The sequence below is a fragment of the Zootoca vivipara genome, chromosome 2, assembly GCF_963506605.1.
Source record: "Zootoca vivipara chromosome 2, rZooViv1.1, whole genome shotgun sequence".
In the NCBI taxonomy this organism is placed as follows: Eukaryota; Metazoa; Chordata; class Lepidosauria; order Squamata; family Lacertidae; genus Zootoca; species Zootoca vivipara.
In genome coordinates this window covers 83,655,189-83,677,423 of record NC_083277.1, presented here as the reverse complement: position 1 = coordinate 83,677,423, position 22,235 = coordinate 83,655,189, and the positions used below count along the sequence as shown (strand labels likewise).

Sequence of the window (22,235 nt, the reverse complement as noted above, 5' to 3'; positions counted from 1 at the left end):
CCAAAAAGCGCAGCAGCTTTGGGGCACCCCCCAAAAAAGCAAAGCAACTTTTGCACCCCCCCCAAAAAAAACCTCCAAAACTTTGGTCAGCAGCTCCCCCCAAAAGGCTCAACAACTCTGGGCACTTTGTGATAAATAAGGGTTTTTTGGTTTGGTTTGGTTAATTAATTAGTTTTTGGTTTATTAAATACAGTTATATATTACAGTTATACATTTTTGTTATTTAAACTATAAATATCGTGAAATTATGGTTTTTTTCTCAAAGTGACACACCACCCGAGTTATGCTTGGTTTTTTGGCAAATTCTGACACACCAAGCTCAAAAGGTTGCCCATCACTGGTTTAGAGGCATGGACACACCTGGGAGAATTTTCATTCCTATTTCCTGCTGTGAAATATTTCCCCCTTTACCAGTTTCAAGGCCTTGAGCTATGTGCAAAATATGTTCTGTTGTCACTTTTGTCTGAACATGTTGAGTGACTAGAAGACACTTCTGTTGCACAATCTTTTGTAATACTGTACTAACCTTAAACTGGTTTGTGCCTGATCAGCAGTTTGCCTGTAGAAGGGTGTTCACCCATGGAATTTAGCACTGTTGCCTACAGTCAGCATCTGCCAAAATACAGGTGGATGTGATTAACTGTACACACTACATTACTTATACTTTCTCTTTGTTCGTCATATAGCTAAGAACTGGATTCACTCCTGCCTGAACTAAACACACACACACACACACACACACACACACACACACAATAATTTGAGAGGGAGAATAGGTTCATTGACATCCAAAGCCAGAGGCTTCTTTCACACAACTTATGGTACTGTTCAGACATTTAATAGCTTGAGAGGCTTGGTGCAGACTTATAGTTTTTTTGTGACCCCTTTAATCTTTTTAATGAATCATGCATGTAATTATTTGCCAAGGATGGTACCTTCTTACCACATTCTCCCACAAAATGAGGGTTAAAATATATTAATGAGTCATTGCCTAGGATCTCCTCCTGGCACACCCACACAGAAACTTGGCTCTAAACATGCCAGCACATTGCTCATCAATGGAATCCACTGTGATTTTACACAAATCGCTACTCAGCCGTTTCTTGTCTGTTACTAAATAGCAGCATTCTCTGCAATAAAAGGCAGCTAACGAAAGGCAGCGAAGACTATCATAGCTTCTGGTTGAAGTCAAAGCAGCAGGAATTCCATTACAGACACCAGCTACCCTATAAACTTCCATTTTGCATTAATCACATTTGCATCCCACCCTTCTCTGATGAAGTCAGGGAGGCATACATGGGAAGATATTCCACTTTTGCCTTACAAAAACCCTGTGAGCAACTTATGCTGGGAAATATTGAGTGGCCCAGGAACATCATCCAATGAGGTTTTTTTTTAGTTGTGCTCGAATTTGAACTGAGCTCTCCCAGTCCCAAGCAAGGATAACTTTGGGCCACCTTCCCTGCTCTGTCACTGTTGCCATCATACCTACTGCCTCCGCAACCACTTCTCCACCTGGCCTGCTGCTTCTACCACTGGCAGAGAAGCAGTGCTGGCATTGGCGCCAACTTAAGATGAGATATCACCAAAATTGCATGAGATCTTGCACGCGCCACAAGATATTGAGCCATTTTGAATGCAATTTCAGCCAATACTGGTGCCACTTCTGCACTGGCGGCAGAGGTTGAGGCTGCTGCCTTGGGGGCTTCAGCTGCCTGAGGCAGCCACCTCAGTCTACCTAATGGCTGAGTCGGCTCTGCTTTTGGCACTCCAGTAGCTGTTGGACTTCAGCTATCATAAGTCCTAACCAGAATGGCCATTCATCAGGAATGATGGGCATTCTAGTCCAGCAACATCTGGAGGACCAAAGGTTCCCCACCCCAGTTCTGGCCACTGCATTACATCAGCTCCAGTGCTGCTGAGGCACATAAATCTGTCTTCACATGGGCAGTGATGTCATTAAAGCTCCCTTATCTTGCAGACCATGATACAGAAGACAACCGCCATTCTATTCATTACACACTGGAAGCTTCCCTATAAACTTATTATTGTCCCCCTAAAATGATGATTCCTCTGTAAATGCAGTACTAGTTAGTGATTGAGGCTGTTCGAGATCTTGCGAGAGCCTTGTAGAGTCTAGTAAACAAGTCTGAGAGCTTAAACACTCTTTCCACACCAGAAAAACCCTGCACAAAAAGAGTTATCCATTTAATTTGTGTAATTTGAACTGGCCAGCCTCCAACCACACAAAGTTGAAACACGCTGTACTAAGTTGCTGGCCATTCATTGTTTGTAGTCGGGTTGCAAATGTATGTTCTCAGTTAACAATGTATACTAATAACTTGGAGGGGGGGCTCTCAGCCACAGGGGGGCCTAATTCTGCACATGCCTGTAACTCCACTATTGACACTTCTACCTTGTATAGCATAAGGAAGTCCAAGTTGCTGATGGTGATAAGAGAGTCTACAAGACTTCCAAATTGAATTATCAATGTTACTGCTACTAGTTGAAGTGCTCCACCTGCTGTTCACCGACAGCGCTACCTATTCAGGGATCTATTGATATAAAATTAAATATGTACAGTAATCTAGGTTGGAGACCTGCGAGTAATTGCAGCACATGAATGCCAAAATATTAACTGACACGGGCCACTAGGGCTTGTTGAATTTCTCGACTTTCAAATTCCCAAAATGAGGGGTGCTAAAAAGTCGTAAGATGACTTGGGAATTCAAATTATATTTTGGTTAAATTAATATAATTTGGTTTGCTTGGTAAGTAAAATGTGTGAAAAAAATCATAGAAATAATGAAAAATGATTGCCATGTATTCAGAGTTATATGTTAATAATAATTTTATTATAGGAATTCTAAGGTCTTATATATATATAAAATAAATGTTCTTAAATGTACAAGGCAAACACATAAATAAGTATATAAACCACGTGGCTGAAATAGTACAGGAGAATAATCCTGAAGCTATTTTGACTCTCTCAAATTGACCTCAAATATTTCTCTGCAAGGAGGAAGGAAATGGGAAAAGCTTTCCAATTGTCTTTGGACTGTAGAGGCTTACACCTCCCTGTAAATACAGTCTGGCAAGTATCTGTTAAGCTGAGCACGCTATCAACATGTGTAAGAGATTCAGGAACTAAGTATTTACCATCTCAAAGGAATGGCAATCAGATAAGGCAGGGATGTCCAACCAGTAGATCGTTATCTACTAGTAGATCCCCGGCTGATCTTGGGATCCTTATCGTGTACAAAAAGTTACAGGGGAAAAGCTAAAAAACTCTGTGCAATATCCTTCCCCCCCCCAAAAAAGCTCAACAACTCTGGGTAATCCACCCACCCCACACACGCTCCTCCTCCCTCCAATGAAAATGGGTAGATCACGGCCAGTTTTTTATACTGGGAGTAGATCACAGTCTCTTGGGAGTTGGACATGTCTGAGATAAAATTAAAAAATTCCTTCAGTAGCACCTTAAAGACCAACTAAGTTTTTATTTTGGTATGAGCTTTCGTGTGCATGCACACTTCTTCAGATACACTGAAACAGAATCCACCAGACCCTTACCGGTATGTATATTCAGAGGGTGGGGTGGGGGGGTGATGGGAATGGGTGATGGGCTGATAGGAGTGGTAGACCTGTTGATGACTGTTAACGACTGTTAATGACTGCAATCTGAAGAAGTGTGCATGCACATGAAAGCTCACACCAAAATAAAAACTTAGTTGGTCTTTAAGGTGCTACTGAAGGAATTTTTTTATTTTGTTTCGACTCAGACCAACACGGCTACCTACCTGTAACTATGTCTGAGATAAGGCTTTATCAGGTATCCTGGCGTACAAGAGTGAAGCAACACACTCAATCTTTCTGTGATGTATGTATGATGTTTTGAGGGGTGGTCTTGAGCTACAGGGGAGGCAATTTCAAATGTCTATATAAAAGAGCTTGGACACCATTGTTCTGGGTTCCTCTCCTCCCTCCCTGCGTGGGGTGAGCGGGGGACCCTGTTGCAACAGTTTAATAAAGATCATGCTTACTAGCTGCTTTGCTTCTCAATATTCTCTGGTTGGCCTCTTTTATTTTCTCCTACTGATAGAAAACTTACATAAGGACTCTATGCGGGCTCTTGGATACCCCATAAGGGACAAAGGAGCAGTTTTTTCTTATAACGGTATTATTATTATTTAGCATTACCTGCCATTTTCAGTAGGTAAAATAAAAAATATTTGGTTTTCCAAAAGCAGTTTATCTGTATTTTCCTCAAACATAGACTTACTAAGCCAGATGTAAATAATGACAGATTTGGGTTCCTGACATCCAAAAAACACTTTTTAAAGACCCCTCAGGGAAGGAATTTGGAACAACAACAAAAAAGTTTAACCCCCTAAAATGACACGCCCTAACGGATAGGTGGGATACTGGTGGCGCTGTGGGTTAAACCACAGAGCCTAGGGTTTGCTGATCAGAAGGTCGGCGGTTCGAACCCCACGACAGGGTGAGCTCCCGTTGCTCGGTCCCAGCTCCTGCTAACCTAGCAGTTCGAGTGCAAGTAGATAAATAGGTACCACTACAGCGGGAAGGGAAACGGCGTTTCTGTGCGCTGCTCTGGTTCTCTAGAAGCAGCTTTGTCATGCTGGCCACATGACCTGGAAGCTCTACGCCGGCTCCCTCAGCCAATAATGCGAGATTAGCGCCGCAACCCCAGAGTCGGTCATGACTACCTTTACCTTTACCGGATAGGTATTGCTAACAAGTCTGCACATAGCAAGTTTGTACATGCAATGCAGCCTTGTTTTTTAAATTAAATTACTAACCTAGTGAGCTGGACAATCCTTGTGTGCTTTCCCCTGTGTCACTCCCAGCACCACACCCAACTGACTCACTGCTAACAGGTTTTCAGTATTTAAACACTCCACTTTTAATCCTTCCTCTCAGCTCTCCAGCAGTCACCAACTCACCTATGAGGAAACCTGATTCACAAAGAGAAGGTTAGATGGGGAGGAAAGAGAGCACAAGCTTAGCAGTGCAATGACTCAAATTAAGACTCCAGCACACACACAACAAATATTTCACGTTGACACACTTAACCTCCTTCCCTCCTAAAACTAAAGAGAACCCCCCAAACCCTGTCCCATTAACTGAACACATTCCTAAAAATGGAATTTAAAACCCAAAGCCAGAACCAAAATCATATTTAGAACAATCCAGACATCAACACATGTCAGCAGTGCATGTCAATACTGTACTGTGGGCTGGGAGCAACAGCTTGCCCAGTGCTCCTCCTCACTTCCTTTTTTGCTCCCTAGTTGTGCATTGCCCTTTGGTTGGACCAATCCCAGCACCAGCAACCAGGGCAGGATTAACCATTAAACAAAATAAGCATGTGCTTAGTGTATCAAGGGAAGAGGGGCACCACAGATAGTTCCCATTGCTGGATTTTTAACAATGGTCACACATTGCTCAGCTGAGTGTTCATTCTCTCAGTTGAAGTATATTAAAAAATTCCAACAGAACAACTGGAGTACTGTGTCCAGTACTCCAGGTATGTTTAGCCTGGAGAAGAGAAGGTTAAGGGGTGATATGATAGCCATGTTCAAATATATAAAAGGATGTCATATAGAGGAGGGAGAAAGGTTGTTTTCTGCTGCTCCAGAGAAGTGGACACGGAGCAATGGATTCAAACTACAAGAAAGAAGATTCCACCTAAACATTAGGAAGAACTTCCTGACAGTAAGAGCTGTTCAACAGTGGAATTTGTTGCCAAGGAGTGTGGTGGAGTCTCCTTCTTTGGAGGTCTTTAAGCAGAAGTTTGACAGGCATATGTCAAGAATGCTTTGATGGTGTTTCCTGCTTGGCAGGGGGTTGGACTGTGTCAGGAGTATGGGCAGGAGTCAGGCTCTGGGGCCTGTAGTGCTTTGCAGGACTGGGGCCTGCCTCAGCTTGTGCTGGAGAAGCAAGGCGTGGCCACACAGGTGAAGACCTCAGCTTGTGCTGGAGAGGCAAGGAGTAGTCACCCAGGTGGGGCCACTTGAGATCTCACTGCACCTGGTGGCAGGAGCTGGGAGGGATAAAAGCCCAGCATTTCCCTTCAGCTCTTTGCCACAGCAACGCTATCCCTGCCTGGTTGCATCTGGCCTCTTGATCCTTGCTCCTTGGACCCTTGCCAACGCCTTGATTCTTGCTCCTTGGACCCATGCCTTGCCGACGCCTTGATTCTTGCTCCTTGGCCTTGCCGACGTCTTGATTCTTGATTCTTGCTCCTTGGACCCTTGCCTTGCCGACGCCTTGATTCTTGCTCCTTGGACCCATGCCTTGCCGACGCCTTGATTCTTGCTCCTTGGACCCTTGCCTTGCCGACGTCTTGATCCTTGCTCCGTGGACCCTTGCCTTGTCGACGTCTTGATTCTTGCTCCGTGGACCCTTGCCTTGCCGACGTCTTGATCCTTGCTCCGTGGACCCTTGCCTTGCCGACGTCTTGATCCTTGCTCTGTGGACCCTTGCCTTGCCGACGTATTGATCCTTGCTCCGTGGACCCTTGCCTTGCCGACGTATTGATCCTTGCTCCGTGGACCTTCGCCTTGCTTCTTGTTCCTTGAACCTTCGCCGTGCTTCTTGTTCCTTGAGCCTTCGCCTTGCTCCTTGTTCCTTGGACCCTTGCCTTGCCAACGCCTGGATCCTCGACCCTTGGACCCTTGCTTTGCCTTCGCCTTGCTCCTCGACCCGTGGACCTTCACCTTGCTTCTTGTTCCTTGAGCCTTCGCCTTGCTTCTTGCTCCTTGGACCTTCGTCTCTGCCTTGCTCCTTGACCCTGCAACTGCCTGCGGCTGGACCCTCAGCCCTGCACCTGTTCCTGCTTCTACCCCACCATCTTGCCTCTGGTCCTGACGCCCGCCGACCGGACCATGACAGACTGGATGGCCCTTGTGGTCTCTTCCAACTGTATGATTCTAACTATGCAATGCCTTATCTCTACTAAGTATGGAAGCTGATGTGTTACGTAAGATTAGTTTTGAAGGTCTGATCAAAGACTTTGCAATGAGAAAACGTAGGAGTCCCCCCCCCCCATATAAATAAAGTGGAAGTACAGTCATACCTCGGAAGTAAAAGCTCCAGTTTTCTAATGTTTTTTGGAAGCCAAACCTCTGCCATGGCTTCCACTTGAGTGCAGGAAGTTCCTGCAACCAATCAGAAGCCGCACCTTGGTTGTCAAACATTTTGGAAGCCAAATGGCCTTCTGGAACAGATTATGTTTGACTGTATTCTTAACGTCCAAACAATAGCTTTCTAGTGTATTTTTTGTTGAGGGCCAGGTCTGGGGAACTGGCAGTCCTCAAAATGTTGTTGGACTCCAACTGGCATCAGTCCCAGCAAGCATAGTCAGGAATGTTGGGAGTTGTAGTCCAACAACAACTTGATGGCCAAATGTTCCCCAACATCCCTGGCACAAAGTTTCCTAATGCAATATTCCAACAAGGAATTGAGTAGTAAAAGTAACTCCCTTGAAGTTAGGATTGTAGCCACACTTAGTACCAGAACGATGTCCTTTGCCTGCTGTATCAGATCTTCTGTGACATAAATCATAGAATCATAGTTGGAAGAGACCACAAGGACCATCCAGTACAACCCCCTGCCAAGCAGGAAACACCATCAATAAAACTAGTTACAGGTAGGTAGCCGAGTTGGTCTGCCGTAGTCGAAACAAAATTAAAAAGAAACCTTCCAGTAGCACCTTAGAGACCAATTAGATTTGTCATTGGTATGAGTTTTTGTGTGCATGCACACTTCTTCAGATAAATAAAATCAGTCACACTTAGAATAGGAGCTGCCTCAGGCATACTGTACCCGGAAATCATTATATTCTGCTAGTTAATGAGTTTCCACAAGCCTTGAACCCATACACTGCCCCTCTTTTTTCCCTGTCCCTCCTTTTTTCCTGTAAAGAAAGTGGAGGGGGGGAATCTACTTTAAATTTTCAACCAATCACAGTTCCTTGGTAAGTTTGAACTCAGGGAACTGTAGTATGTTTAAACTACCGGAGAACAAGCCAGAATCAAGATGGTTTCAGATCCTGGCTTATTCTCAAACCCTAATTAAAAATTTAAAAATTGGACAAGTCTTTTTCTTCTTCCTCCTACCATATGCTAGTACCTGTATGTGTGCCATCCTAACCATGGAACCACAGGAACCAACAGTATTGGCTGAGGGAGACTCAAGGGTGGAATTAACTACCTGTGGTTTACTAAACTCAGTTTCACCCTCTCGCACCTTGCTGAATGAGCTGGCAGCAGCATCCATCCTGTGACACACCTCATAAAGACTGAAATATCTTACAGAAAGAGGCCAGCTAGTTCTACTTCTGCTAGGTACCGGGTAATCTATGTGCACATCAAAGGCTGCTTTAAGACGCCTCTTATCCATTTATACCCAGTAGCATCCAAAACAACTGTCTAAAGAAGTAGAGGGAAGGATGAACTTGATTCCAATGGAGTCCAGAGTCCATTGGGACACTTGTCTTATATTTTTGCTCTTGCAAAGTTAATGTTTTTAAAAAGAAATAGCCAGGGTGGGTAGGCCTAAGTCAGATCAGGCCCATGGCTGGGGGGAAGGGAGCTATACTGCTATAGTCTCCTCTCCACCATGGTCCCAATTGGATTTCCATTCCATGTACACTACTCTGAATGGGAATAAAGCTCCTACCGTACTGACGCCAATGGTAGCTTTCAGTAGGCATGATGGGCCATTTCAATCAGGAGCACAGCAGGGATGAAGGATCCTGATTCAGCTCAGTTGCCACCCCCAGCACATTTATCTCTTTAAAGTCAACAGCACAAGGAGAAAGAGCTCGACAGACACCAAATGTAGTTTAGCCCTTGTCTCTTCTTAATGCTTGCTCCTTAGGACAACGTGAACATGTCACAGGATGGAAATGAGTTAGATCCTTGTCAATATTTATCATCATCCCTGTTATGAGTTGTGACTATTGTTGTGACCATTTCCTTTAACTCCTGGCTGCTCTTTTAACTTCACAAAGGACTCAGAGGTTGCAGCATCTCAGAGTCCCAGCAAAATTACTCTATCTGTTGTAGTGAAATCACTGTAATCACAAAATGTCTAGTTTGTTGCTGGATTTCACTGGTTTTTAAAAATAGCCTCCTTTTTCTAGTCTAGTGATATTTTAAAAGCTTGTATTCCATGAGCAGAAAGATCAGTTCAATTCTTTGTGCCTATGCCTACTCAGAACCCCTTTTCAAGTGAAATCTATACCCAAGTTTAGATAATAAACACAAGTTTTCATTTTTTTCATTTTTAATGGGAGTTATGCAAATACTTTAATGAAAGTCTCAACAACTGATTCAGTGCTTCACTCGGAACAGAGGTTGCACAATTTGAATTGGCTAATGCTACACTGATCACGGGGTCAGAAATGTCACAAGTGAATGAACAGAAGAGATGAAATGGAGAGATAAACAACAGTATTTAATTGTTCATCTCAAACCCTCTCTCCTGCTGCTTTTCTACCCCCACTCTGCAAACGCAAACACACACACACCCCCCCCGAAGTGTTCCATGTTATTCAAAAAGATGATCCAGGGAAAGAAACCATGGAGTGTAATTCAACACTGAGGTTCACTAGGATGTAAGGAAACAAAGAAGCTGCCTATTGCAGTGCTCAGAAAAATAATACACTGTTCTGATAGCACTAGGCGTTCCCAGACAACCTGATTATTGAGCATTCATTCTGATTTGTTTGCAGGTTGGCCGGGCAATGTTAGATCAAAGCAAGTGTTGCTCCACAATTTCCACTGCATTCCCTCATCACTTTCATTATTCCAAGAACTTATAGTGAATTACAATGCTGCAACCTGAATTTGCAGGTATGTGATTAAATCCCACCCCAAAGTAGTGACCATCTGGAAGCGCCTACCGCTTAGGAGATCACCACACTCAATGTTTATATGCAGTACGTTTAGGGATGCAATAAAAACAAAGTAAAACAGAAATAACTCATTCATTCTTATGCATCAAACTAATTCCAATATTCAGCTGTGAGCTTACACATTTTTTATTTTGGACACCATGTGGCTTCTAACGAAGCTATTGCATCAAAACAATGATTTACGCTTGGGCAACAGAAAATTCCTCACTCTGCTCCCCTCTCTTCCCCCATGCATGCTACATGCCCTTCCCAAATCTTCTCTGAAGGGTTTGGAAAACCCCAAATAAGATTTGGGAGGGTATTGGGAGGAGAGTGGGAGAACATTCCATTGCACATCAATCCTTGCTCCAACTGCATGTAGTTGGAGAAGCTTTTTAAGCAATTATGGATGATATCCAAGAGAACATGGGAAGCAAACCAATGCAAGACTGGATAGACTCCAGAGTTCCCATAATCCAACTTAATATGTGAATCCTTACCTTTAATTGCTTAAAACTAAAATGATGCTATGTTGTGGTCCCTAGCTCTACTCTAAAATCACCTGTCATGTGCTTAGTAAGAGAAAGGAGTTGCCCTGTGTTCCTTTTATCAGCCTTCAATCATGCTGAAGACCTTTTAGTTGGTGACATAAACAGGGTACTTTTATGGTTGCCATGCCAAATAATGGCCAATAAACCAAGCCAACCTACCACAACTATTGTCTCCAAGCAATCCTAAACACTGGCAGTTTCCATTTAGCACACAAATGGAAATGTGTACCTTCTGGATCCTACAGAGCAGTCAAATTCCTCCTGAATGGACATCAAAATCATTTGCAAAGCTATTTTATGTCTAAATTTTATCTAATGAAATGCCGTAGAAATCTTAAGTGATGATGATAGTCAAACTGTTTATACACTTGATTGTCTTATCTTTTCCAGGTTCTAGTACCTGGGTTTAGAGTTACCGTAGCACGTATTTCTTGAGGTGTCTCCATGAACACCAGTTCTCCATCTCTTCTCCCTCCTCAGCTGCATGCTGTGATTCACACTAATAGATGATCTCCAGACATCCGATACACTTTCTATATTTTAAACTTCACCCTTTTGGAAAGGATCTCAGTTCTAATAATAATGGTATTAGAACCTGGCATGCTCTGATGCTCTAACGAATTTCCAATTTATGTTTCTTCTCCTTTACATCTGTCAGTACACATCTTGAATGTCATTCATTTCATCCTTATTTATCTTTTAGCTTATCCTATTCTGATCAGAGTGGGTATTTTTGTTGTAGTTTTTGGCTGGTTTTTTTTAACAAAATCATTTATTTTTCTCCTAGACAATTCCTTCTCATGTTTGCTGTAGCACTCAATCAGTTGAAAAGATGCCTGATGTTTCTTCTGGACTTTCCTGTTATGTCACATGTGCCATGAAAATGTTTAAGAGGTTAATTGTCAATAATGATGGGATGAATAACAGTAGAAGGAATAGATTTCCTTTCCCGTTTTGTCCAGGAGCCAACAGTGTATTTAGGATTTATGGGTCTTGCTGTGCAAGGGAGAGCAACAGAGACTGGTCTGGATTGGTGAAGATTTGGTGCCTGTTTGTAATTTGGGAGAAGTGAAACTGAAGTACTGTATATCATGAGGTCTCTTCTCCTCTGTCCAGCTGACTGGAGGCAGGAGTTTTGAGGTTGGATGTGTGAGAGTATTTAACCATGACTATTTAACCTGGCGTAATCTGGTCCATGGGGTCACGAAGAGTTGGACACGACTAAACAACAACAAATTTAACCCTCAGCCCCAGGTACAATGCGTTCATATTAATCCCTTACAGTTTTATGGTATTTTGTTGTGAAATCAATCTCGGTAATCTGCTTCACTGGGTAGTCTCTCTTTTGTTGACCCTTAATTCTCTTCAACCTTGGGTTAGTGTACACACAAACACACACACACACACACACACACACACACACACACACACACACTTATTTAGTGCCTTTCCAGACAATAAAAGCAACAAAATTTTATCTGAGTGCTGTAACCACAGGAACAAATAAAGCCACAAGCCCTGCTGAGTCAGACCAAGGGCCCATGAGTTCAGCATCCTGTTACCCACAATATCCACTGAAGGTGCCTTATGGAAGCTCACAGGACTTCCTTGTTCTTTCTTCCTAACAATTGGTATTTAATAATATACTGCCTCTGAACATGGAGGTCTGATTTAGCTATCATGTCTAAGCCCTGTGCTCTGTGCCCAATGCATGGGATTAGAGATGTGAAGGCCCAAGGGGTCTTTCACCCTCATTAAAAGGTTCTTTAATTCCTCCTCTAGTCCCACCCTGGCGCCCCGCACCACCAGGGTTACACCTAGAGCAGGCCCTGCTTGTCGTACTCCTTTCCCAATTTTGAACCAGTCAGTTTTTCCATATCCAGTTCTAACTGTAGCTTCTTGTCCCACATAGAGATTTCTCAGGAGACAGATGAGCATATTCTTAGCAGATAATAAATGCTATCAGTGTAGTAAGGGTGTTAGCCTTTATGTTGGTTTTAGACTAAGCCCACAGCCCACTTTGAAATATTGAAGGGGAGAACAGCACATAAAATCTGCACTTTGATATTTAAAAATAATGAAATTATTAATATTTGATGTTTATATGATCTTATTCTTTAGCTACATATATACATTGTACAGGAGGCAGGACAACAGGGAAGCCTGGGAACAATCTACAGTAAGGTGATGATAAACAAGCATGATGTCAACCATACTCTGGGACCTCCTTGATGGGAAAAAAGTAGAACATAACACTTCCTATGTTTTGTGGTCATGCCACCAAGGATGTATTTAAAGGAGGTTTAAGAGGAGATTCTGATTTTAAAAACCCCTTGGAGGTTCCCCACCCTGCTTTTGACAGATGTTCTTATCATTAAATTGAGTGCTAAATGAGATGTATATCTTGCATAACCTCCCATGCTTCAGGCAGGTTGTAAAGTGCTGCTTGCAAATTCATCTGATTTTGTTCTGTGCCTGATTACAAAGATGGTTATGAACACTAATTTTTACAAAGTTGAAAAGCAGTTCCTAAGAAAATTGAGTACAGTAACTGCTTTTGTGACTCACACTCACACATAAAAGAATGTTTTCTCCAAAATTCTGAGTTTTTCTGTACTGAAATTTTGATCATCCACTTCTTCTAGAGAGAATGCTTATCTGAAAGCAGAACATCGCAGAGGTAACATATGCTAATGCTTTCTTATCAGGCTTATGAGGGCTGTTACTCTCCAGTTAAAAGTTATTTCAGTTTGCATTTATCTAACAACCACTAACCTGCAATTATCTCCTGAATTTCACATTGTAGGGAATTGCTAACACAACACTTTAAAATTACTGCATGCCTAACATAATGACCTACTGTCTGGTGTTTGTTGTAACTACCTTAATTCAGAATGAAGTCAGGGCATGGGCCTGAATAAGAGTTCAAAGGGTTTCAGGAGCCGGCAAGTTCAAGACTAGGGTGCAATCCTATGCAATTACCTGGTAGTAAGCATAGCTGTCAAGTTCTCCCTTTTTTTAAGGGAAATTCCCTTATGCTGAATAGGCTTCCTCGCAAGAAAAGGGAAAACTTGACAGCTATGGTAAGCCCCACTGAATATAGTGAGATTGACTTCTGAGTTAACACACAGGGAAGCAGTATTGTGGGTTACATACCAGCTTCCTCTATTTTATGAACAAAAGTTATTCACTGAACCATAGAACACAGAGCAGAAACTGATAATCTACCTCTTAAATTGATCATGCCTTTTCCTGTCTTCAAGTCCAATGGTACCATCAGTGTGCCATGGAATGCACACTGGTAGGACAAAAATGATCTTATACATCTTTTAGAACAGAACAGGAAATATTTTTAGAAGTTAACACTCACAATTCTAAAACTTATAACTGGAATTTTTAAAAGACTAATGCACCATAGACTGAAAAATTGTTCTTTATAATCTAACAATAAATAAAACTGTTCATGGGCCATCCAGTAATGTGTTCACAGCCCTTGTAGACCGAACTAGTGCTTTTGATTCCATAAATAAGCTTCAACTTAGTATACCTATTGATTGTTGTGGCTGCTTCAAAAGTTCCACCAAAGAAAGCATTACATATACCAACAGGTCAAAGTTACATTTTGGTCCCTTTTTATTTAATTGCTTATTAACAACATAATACAAGAGGTGCAATCTCCTGCCTTTTTCCTCCTGTTCAGATTCTGATACATACCGGTACTAATGATTTAGATCTGTTGTCTGTTCACTGAACTGGTTTGAGGTCAATGTGAGTCAATTTCAACTCCTTTTGCAATAAGTAACACCACAGCACTATTTTAAAATGTGGGGTTGGGGGGGATTCATCTAGGGAACGTAAGTGGACAATTGATGACTGCTCCACAAATAGCAGGGGATCTGTTTAAATGAAAAGCTTCGTTGGAAACCCCGTTTTGAAACTGTTACAAACTATTTTTACAGAAGGGAATGAATTGGTGTAGCCGGCCCTTAATAATATTTGAAAGGAAAGCAGTTGCCCTGAACTCTGGAGCAAGAGTAATACAGCTCTGATGGAATTATGCTGGAACAGGTTTTTCAGAGAAGCTCTTAGTGTAATTATTCTCAGGTACCTCAGCAACCCCGCTGGCAGAAGAGACAGACATACCCTCTATTGAATCAAGGTTTAAGAGGAGTGTAATAATCTGGTATTAATGCAGACTATATAAAACCTATCTGAAGAAGTGTGCATGCACACGAAAGCGCATACCAAAATAAAAACTTAGTTGGTCTTTAAGGTGCTACTGTAGGAATTTTTTTATTTTACTTCGACCCAGACCAACACGGCTACCTACCTGTATATAAAACCACTAATTCAAAAAATGTTCATATGAAACAGAAGAGACAACGGAGTCGGGCACACATCCATCAGGGCAGAAGGAAGCAATATTCGGTTCTCATGGAATACAACAGCTGGCCATTGGTGTCCAATCTGGACTATGTGAACAGATTACAAACTTCCACACATTAAGAGACAGGGAAGTGATGGATGAGAACCACTCTTCTCATTGGATGGTGTGATGCCACTGAAAAGGAGCCGCACACGCTGCCTGCCCTGGAGTCTTTTAAAAAAAGGCTAGAAAAATCTGTGAAATGGGAAGACGAACATTGCTGCCCCCAGACACCTTAAGAAAGGGATCTGCAGCACTACAGGTCCTAAAGGGAACTTCACTTGTGTTTGGATTACAGCTACTCTCATTCCTGACCATTGGCCCCACGGTGACGTCCGACAATATGTTAAGGGCCACCGGTTCCCTCTCGCTGAATTAGTTAAATGAGGGCCCTCTGCGGATTGGCTGGTTTAGATAACAACAAAACGGGGGCGTGGCTTGTGGGCGGAGTTTCTACTCGCAGGTGATGGCGCACCAGCGAGGGCGAGGCCTTGGCAGGATCGTTTTCATTGGACGGCCTGTAGCTTCTCATCCAGATGCGGACAACGCGCATCCCGCAGCTTCGCCTGATTCGTCCGGGCCCGGTGGGCGGCCGCCGCCGTATCCAGAACTCTGGAGAATGAGAACCGTTGGTGTTGCAGAGAATGCTCTTCACCTCCGCAATTAAGGCCGGGAGCCGGGGAGGGGGGGGCGAGATCTCGGCAACCGTTGCTTTCCCCACCATGTGTGACGCAAACCCCGTTGCCATTGGTGGAGCGTAAGTGGCTGTAGGCCGCGATTGGCGAGGGCAGAAGGGGTGGGCGGGTTTGGGGCGGAGAACGTTGTGGTAAGCTCTGGAAGATTCCTCCGCCCGCCGTATAAATAAGGAGGGGGAAGCGGCTGCTGCCGAGCTATAGCCAGGGCGGCCGTGCGAGGAGAGAGCTAATTAAGCCAGTGATTGAGAGCGAGGGCATTCGGTGACTGGCGATGGGGAAGGACTATTACCGGATCTTGGGCCTGACCCGCGGGGCGAGTGAGGACGACATTAAGAAGGCGTATCGCAAGCAGGCGCTGCGCTATCACCCGGACAAGAACAAGGACCCGGGAGCCGAGGAGCGGTTCAAAGAGATCGCCGAGGCGTACGACGTGCTGAGCGACCCGAAGAAGCGCGAGATCTTCGACAAGTTCGGCGAGGAGGGTGCGTGTTTGGGGGGGGGGTGGCGTGGAGGGAGAGGATGCTTGGGAGGAAAGGGTAGAAGCGGAGCTCTCGGGACCGGAGCTAAATCGGTCCCCCTGCACGTTCACACAGCTCCGAAGTCCCGCAGTGAGATCGTAGCCGTTTGCTCTAGACCGGGGTTCCCGAGTGTCTTATGTATTGTATATACCACCTCTTAGCTGTTGTCTGTTATTCTTTTATATGCGAGAAGAGAATGGGCGAGGAGGTGGAGGGGATCTGCTTGTAGTGTAAAGGATGGGGTGCAAAATAAGCCCCGCTTTTTGAGGTGTCATGGAGTCAGGATTAACGCAAACCTGACAGTTTTTCAAATGGAAAGTTGACGTTGAAACTGTGTGGTATATAGTGCGTACAAAAAAAGCACAGGGTGGTCGAGCCAGCGTCCTCGAATGGGACCAGATAATTAGAATTTTTTTTGCACTTACGTAAGCTAAGCATTTTTTCCTCTCGCAGAAGTTGCTTTGATACCGAGAGTAGAGTCAAATAGTGTCATTCCCCCCACCCCACCCCGGTCGTAACTTTCCTCCTCTCCCTCCTGCCCCACCCTTGAGCGATAACATCTTCTAAAAATCTCTGCTTTATAACTGATGATCAACTCTGCTATTTAGTGCTGTTGGGAAGCATTTCCCTTTGGAGTGGCTTTTGGAAAGACTGTTCAGCAACTAATCTACTAGAACTGGTTTTCTAAGATAGGTGAAGGGAGGGGAAAGTAGGTGAGAAGAAAGAACAAGTTATTTTACTCTGTCGTCCTGGAAACTAGCCAGATGAGTTGCCATCTTTGAATTGTTCATATAGTATTAAGGTCACTCCTTAAAAATCCACCATTACCTTTCAGGTTCTTCCTGTTTGAGAAACCTACTTTGAAATAAAGTTGAAATCATTTAGGCAGGGAAGAAAGTGAAAAAATAACTTGATGTAGGATTTATCTCTATTGTTTTTCTGAGGACCTCTCAGTTTTTCAATAATAAACTTGTTAGAAGTACGTACATGCTTTCCAGCAACTTAGTATGCTGTTTGAATTGTTGTTGTTTTTTAGAAGAAACTAAACACAATACTGTTACTTTTGTGATATATTAAGGCATGTAGCACATAAGACTAAAGTATTTAAATATAGTTACAAATATATTTGGTTTGTGTAATTATTCTGGTGTTCTATTGTCTGCATTCATAGTAAAATGCTTAGCATTTTCCTGTAACATTGTTGGTAACATGTATTGACTGGATAAATTGGGCTGCATGACAGGCTGTCTAGGATAGGTGGAGCCTTTGCTACAAAAATGTCTTCTAGTACTTGCTAGAAGATTCTAGCATACTCTTCATGCTAACCTGTTCTTTACAATGTTAGTTTTGATTTGTAGATCTGTTCCCAATAATATTTATTAATGTCATGTTAAATGCCTATTTGTTTATGCAGGCTAAGGTGAAATGCATCCTAAATGGTGCTGTGTTTGTAGCAGTATGGATTATTATTTATAATCTCTACAAAATGTGAAGGTTAGCCAGTGTAGGGCCTTCTAGATATTGTTGGATTGCAGTACACATCAGCCCCAACCAGCATGACTAACGTTGAGAGGTGATGGGAGTTATAACATGGTGAAGGACACGGCGTTAGCTACTCCTGAATGGTAGGGTTCTCAACACACTGCACTTGAGAAAATGGCGAGAAAGAAGGCTGCAACGGTTCTGATAAAAGCTTTACTTGGCATTTCTTTGCTAGCATGTGCTTGGCCTTTTGATACATGACTTCCTTAGAAGTGTTTGATTAAATTCCAGTGGTAATTGCTGAAAGAGATTAATTTGTTTGTCCTTGTATGTATTTCAGGACTAAAGGGAGGTGGTCCCAGCAGCAGCGGCGGAGTAGGTGGTCCCAATGGCACTTCATTCACTTACACCTTTCATGGAGATCCTCATGCCATGTTTGCAGAATTCTTTGGTGGGAGGAATCCTTTTGATACCTTTTTTGTCCAGAGGAATGGCGATGAAGACATGGATGTTGATGACCCCTTCACAAGCTTTCAGAACTTTGGTAACATTGGCTTTTCCCGTGGTCGTGGGGGCCCTGAACATATACGCAAGAAACAAGACCCACCCATCACTCATGAGTTGAGAGTATCATTGGAGGAGATTTACTCTGGATGCACCAAGAAAATGAAAATTTCTCATAAACGTCTTGGTCCAGATGGGAAAAGCGCACGCAATGAAGATAAGATTCTAACGATTGAAGTCAAACGTGGCTGGAAAGAAGGAACAAAGATTACATTCCCCAAAGAAGGAGACCAGACACCAAACAACATTCCAGCTGATATTGTATTTGTTTTAAAAGACAAGCCACATAATATTTTTAGAAGAGATGGGTCTGATATTGTATATCCAGCCAAAATCAGCCTCCGTGAGGTAAGTGGAAATTCCTGACTTGTTGCTGATTAATGAAGTGAGGAACAAAGGGTTGGATTCACTTAACATGCCCAGTCAGCAGAAGTCCTATGCAGGGATTTCTATTTGTACAGTGGGGCTTGCCTCTGAAATTGGCTCGGGGGGGGGCATTCAGAGAACCGCAGAGCTTTGTGGGGAGGAAGTGAGGGGGCAGTCATTCCATCAGGCAAGCTGTAATTCTTGCACAGATGGATTGTTCATGATAGCACAACATTTGAACTCCATCTGAAGTTTCTAAATTACTAGATTTTGAAATGGGTAAAAATTGAGAATGTTCCAATCTATTTCCTACTCACCACTACACATGATTATAGTATGTGTTGTTATATTATGGGCAAGCTATTAAGAGTATACTTCATCAGAGCCTCATGGGGAGCGCACTGAGGAAGCAGCTCATGATATGGTAGCAGCAGCATGATTTCAGGCATAGTGAAATGTTATGGGATGCTGATTGTAGGCCTATATGTAGCTTCAATGTTTAGCTCAAGAGTTGTCAGCATTTCCTCCCGTCTTCGTGAACTCTAGTCAGTTGTCATAGGCCCACTAAAAATACTTGGGTTCAATGGGAATTACAAGAGGGAACTATTTACAGAAAATGGCATTATCTTCTCTGGCTTGTTTTTGTGTTTAGGCTCTATGTGGCTGCACTGTGAACACACCAACTCTAGATGGTAGGAACATACCAATGGTATTCAAGGATATCATTAAACCTGGAATGAAGCGAAGAATTCCTGGAGAAGGTCTTCCATTCCCCAAGAATCCAAGCCAACGAGGGGATCTTATTATTGAGTTTGATATAAGATTCCCAGACAGAATTCCACAGTCTTCAAAAAGCGTCCTAGAACAAATCTTGCCAATATAATAAGACAGGCAGAACTGGACTGCTGTGCCTCCAAAGCAGAGCAATTGGAACTGGAATCAGGATTTCAGAGTCGCTTTTGGCAGTGGGTAGGGAAGTTAACTTCATGTTGCTAAAAGATTTTCGGGAAATCCATTCTTGCAAGATGAACATTGCACTTCTCAGTGACTTTTGGCCCAGGTTGTCATTGCTCAAAACATTTATAGCAATGCTCAGTTACCCAAGAGAAGGAATTGGCAGAACATCTTTTAATTGAACATGGAAGACGACAACCAATCATAATTCATGCCTTCACTTAGTTGGCTAACCCTACTTGGGGCATGTCACATAGGTCCTCCCATTGGAAGGAGGAGATTACAATCTAAACTGGACTTCAGAAGTAAACACCTCCAATCTCTTGTTTTTGCTGTACTGTGTCTTATTGCATTCTGCACTATCTCATTCCCAGGGGGTACCTTTAATGTTCAGTTTTCTAACTTGCTTGTTGCTCTTAAGGGTGCCCTTACTAAGCCAGTCTAAAATGGTGCCATGTGTTGAAGCTCCCGGAAGGCAAGGCATCCTGAAACTTGGTCATAAATTGCTGTTTTCCAGAAGGTAAATTGGTGGAGTATGGCCTCCCCTGTTAAGCAAGCAAGGATGCTGCCTTATAACTTCTTGACAGCATGTAAGAAGTTTACAGGTTTTTCAGTAAAATCTTTGTCGTCTTGCCATACACTGTTTACCGTATATGTCGGACTTGATCCTGGTTGATTGATTGGACTGGCAGAAAAGATGTAAAATGTTCAGTTGAAGACATTCTTTAATAAACAAGTATTTCAATAGGTGATAACTATTGAAGCTGAAAAGAGTAAAGCATTAGTCATTTTTCTTAAAGGTATTGTTTCTTGTGAAGGAACATGTATAGCCTCCTGTAAACATTTTTTAAAAATTATAACTAGTGCAAACAAACCTAGATGTGAGTGTTTATTGGTTCATGCTCATGAAGTAAGAAACTTGTCATACTGAGCTTCTTTCTTCAGTGTTCTGGGTTTGAAAAATACCAAATTAACATTAAATGGCTTACAGTTTACTGGCTTAAAACTAAAATGGAATGCATTCCAAGATATGAAGAAATGCTCTTTAGCTACAACACAAATCCACAGCTTCTGCTCAATCCTTGTCACTAAATTCTCTGAACAGGCATTCCACTGTGCTATCTGATCCTAAAGAGGGATTATATGGAAGGAAAATAACTGATTACTGCAAGCAAAGCTACCCATTTCTTCTAGAAATGCAACCTGTTTAATTTCCTCAGCAAGATTGCTTCTTCATTCCTCTGCGTGATCACTACTAGTCTAATGAATAGCAATTGTAAACCGAAGGGCTTCTGTGCCTTGCCATATGGTCTTTACATGTTCACTAAAAAATCTCACTGTGCATCAGAAGTTCTGTACGGTACCCACTATGTGTCTGATAGACATGAATTCCAAATAATGGGTCATATACTTTATCTCAAACTAAAATTATCTGTCTCTTGTACATAATGATGTGTATGTGCCTAAAATAGCTTGTGAACACTTTGTTTCTTAATAAGCAAATGTAAATGTTTCTACAGGAAAAAGCTAGAGAATTCATCTTCAGGTGGTGGGTTGGCATCTTATGGACATGCACCAGCAGCATTTCCATCATACGAGTATAAGATAAAAAGGGGGGCAGGTTTGAAAGAGGAGGGCAAATGTTGTCCCTATTTTCAAAAAGGGGAAAAGAGAGGACCCAAACAATTACTGCCCAGTCAGCCTGACATCAATACCAGGAAAGATTCTAGAGCAGATCATTAAGCAAACGGTCTGTGAGCACCTAGAAATAAACTCTGATCACTAAAGGTCAGCATGGGTTTCTGAAAAATAAGTCATGTCAGACTAATCTGATCTCATTTTTTGACAGAATTACAAGCCTAGTAGTCGATGAAGGAAACGCTGTGGATGTAGCCTATCTTGATTTCAGCAAGGCCTTTGACAAGGTGCCCCATGATATTCTTGTAAATAAGCTGGTAAAATGCGGGCTAGACAAAGCTACCATTCAGTGGATTTGTAACTGGCTGGCTGACTGAACCCAAAGGGTGCTCATCAATGGCTCCTGCTCATCCTGGAGAGTAGTGACTAGTGGGGTGCCACAAGGTTATGTCTTGGGCCCAGTCTTATTCAACATCTTTATCAATGACTTGGATGATGGGCTTGAGGGCATCCTGAGCAAGTTTGCAGACGACACCAAATTGGGAGGGGTGGCTAATACCCCAGAGGACAGGATCACACTTCAAAATGACCTTAACAGATTAGACAATTGGGCCAAAGCAAACAAGATGAATTTTAACAAGGAGAAATGTAAAGTACTACACTTGGGCAAAAAAAAAAATGAAAGGCACAAATACAGGATGGGAGACATCTGGCTTGAGAGCAGTACATGTGAAAAGGATTTAGGAGTCTTGGTAGACCACAAACTTGACATGAGTCAACAGTGTGATGCAGCAACTAAAAAAGCCAATGCAATTCTGGGCTGCATCAATAGGAGTATATAGCATCTAGATCAAGGGAAGTAATAGTACCACTGTATTCTGCTCTGGTCAGACCTCGCCTGGAGTACTGTGTCCAGTTCTGGGCACCACAGTTCAAGGAGGATACTGACAAGCTGGAATGTGTCCAGAAGAGGGCAACCAAAATGGTCAAAGGCCTGGAAACGGTGCCTTATGGGGAACGGCTTAGGGAGCTGGGTATGTTTAGCCTGGAGAAGAGAAGGTTAAGGGGTGATATGATAGCCATGTTCAAATAGATAAAAGGATGTCATATAGAGAAGGG

General features: G+C 42.8%; 1 protein-coding gene across 3 annotated transcripts in view; it reads left to right on the top strand.

Annotated features, from left to right (window-relative positions):
* The window catches only part of DNAJB1 (DnaJ heat shock protein family (Hsp40) member B1), a 42,603-nt gene extending 20,861 nt beyond the window's left edge, over nt 1–21,742 (top strand). For 2 of the 3 annotated variants that reach the window (XM_035104812.2, XM_035104813.2), the window contains exons 2-3: nt 17,935–18,506; nt 19,177–21,742. In XM_035104812.2, coding sequence (XP_034960703.1) covers nt 18,027–18,506; nt 19,177–19,407 — 711 coding nt within the window. In that variant the 5' untranslated portion in view covers nt 17,935–18,026 and the 3' untranslated portion in view covers nt 19,408–21,742. Of the gene's footprint in view, nt 1–15,749; nt 16,077–17,934; nt 18,507–19,176 lie in introns of those variants that run through there. The other variant, XM_035104811.2, reaches the window with a different exon arrangement.
* Nucleotides 21,743–22,235: the final 493 nt, after the last annotated feature.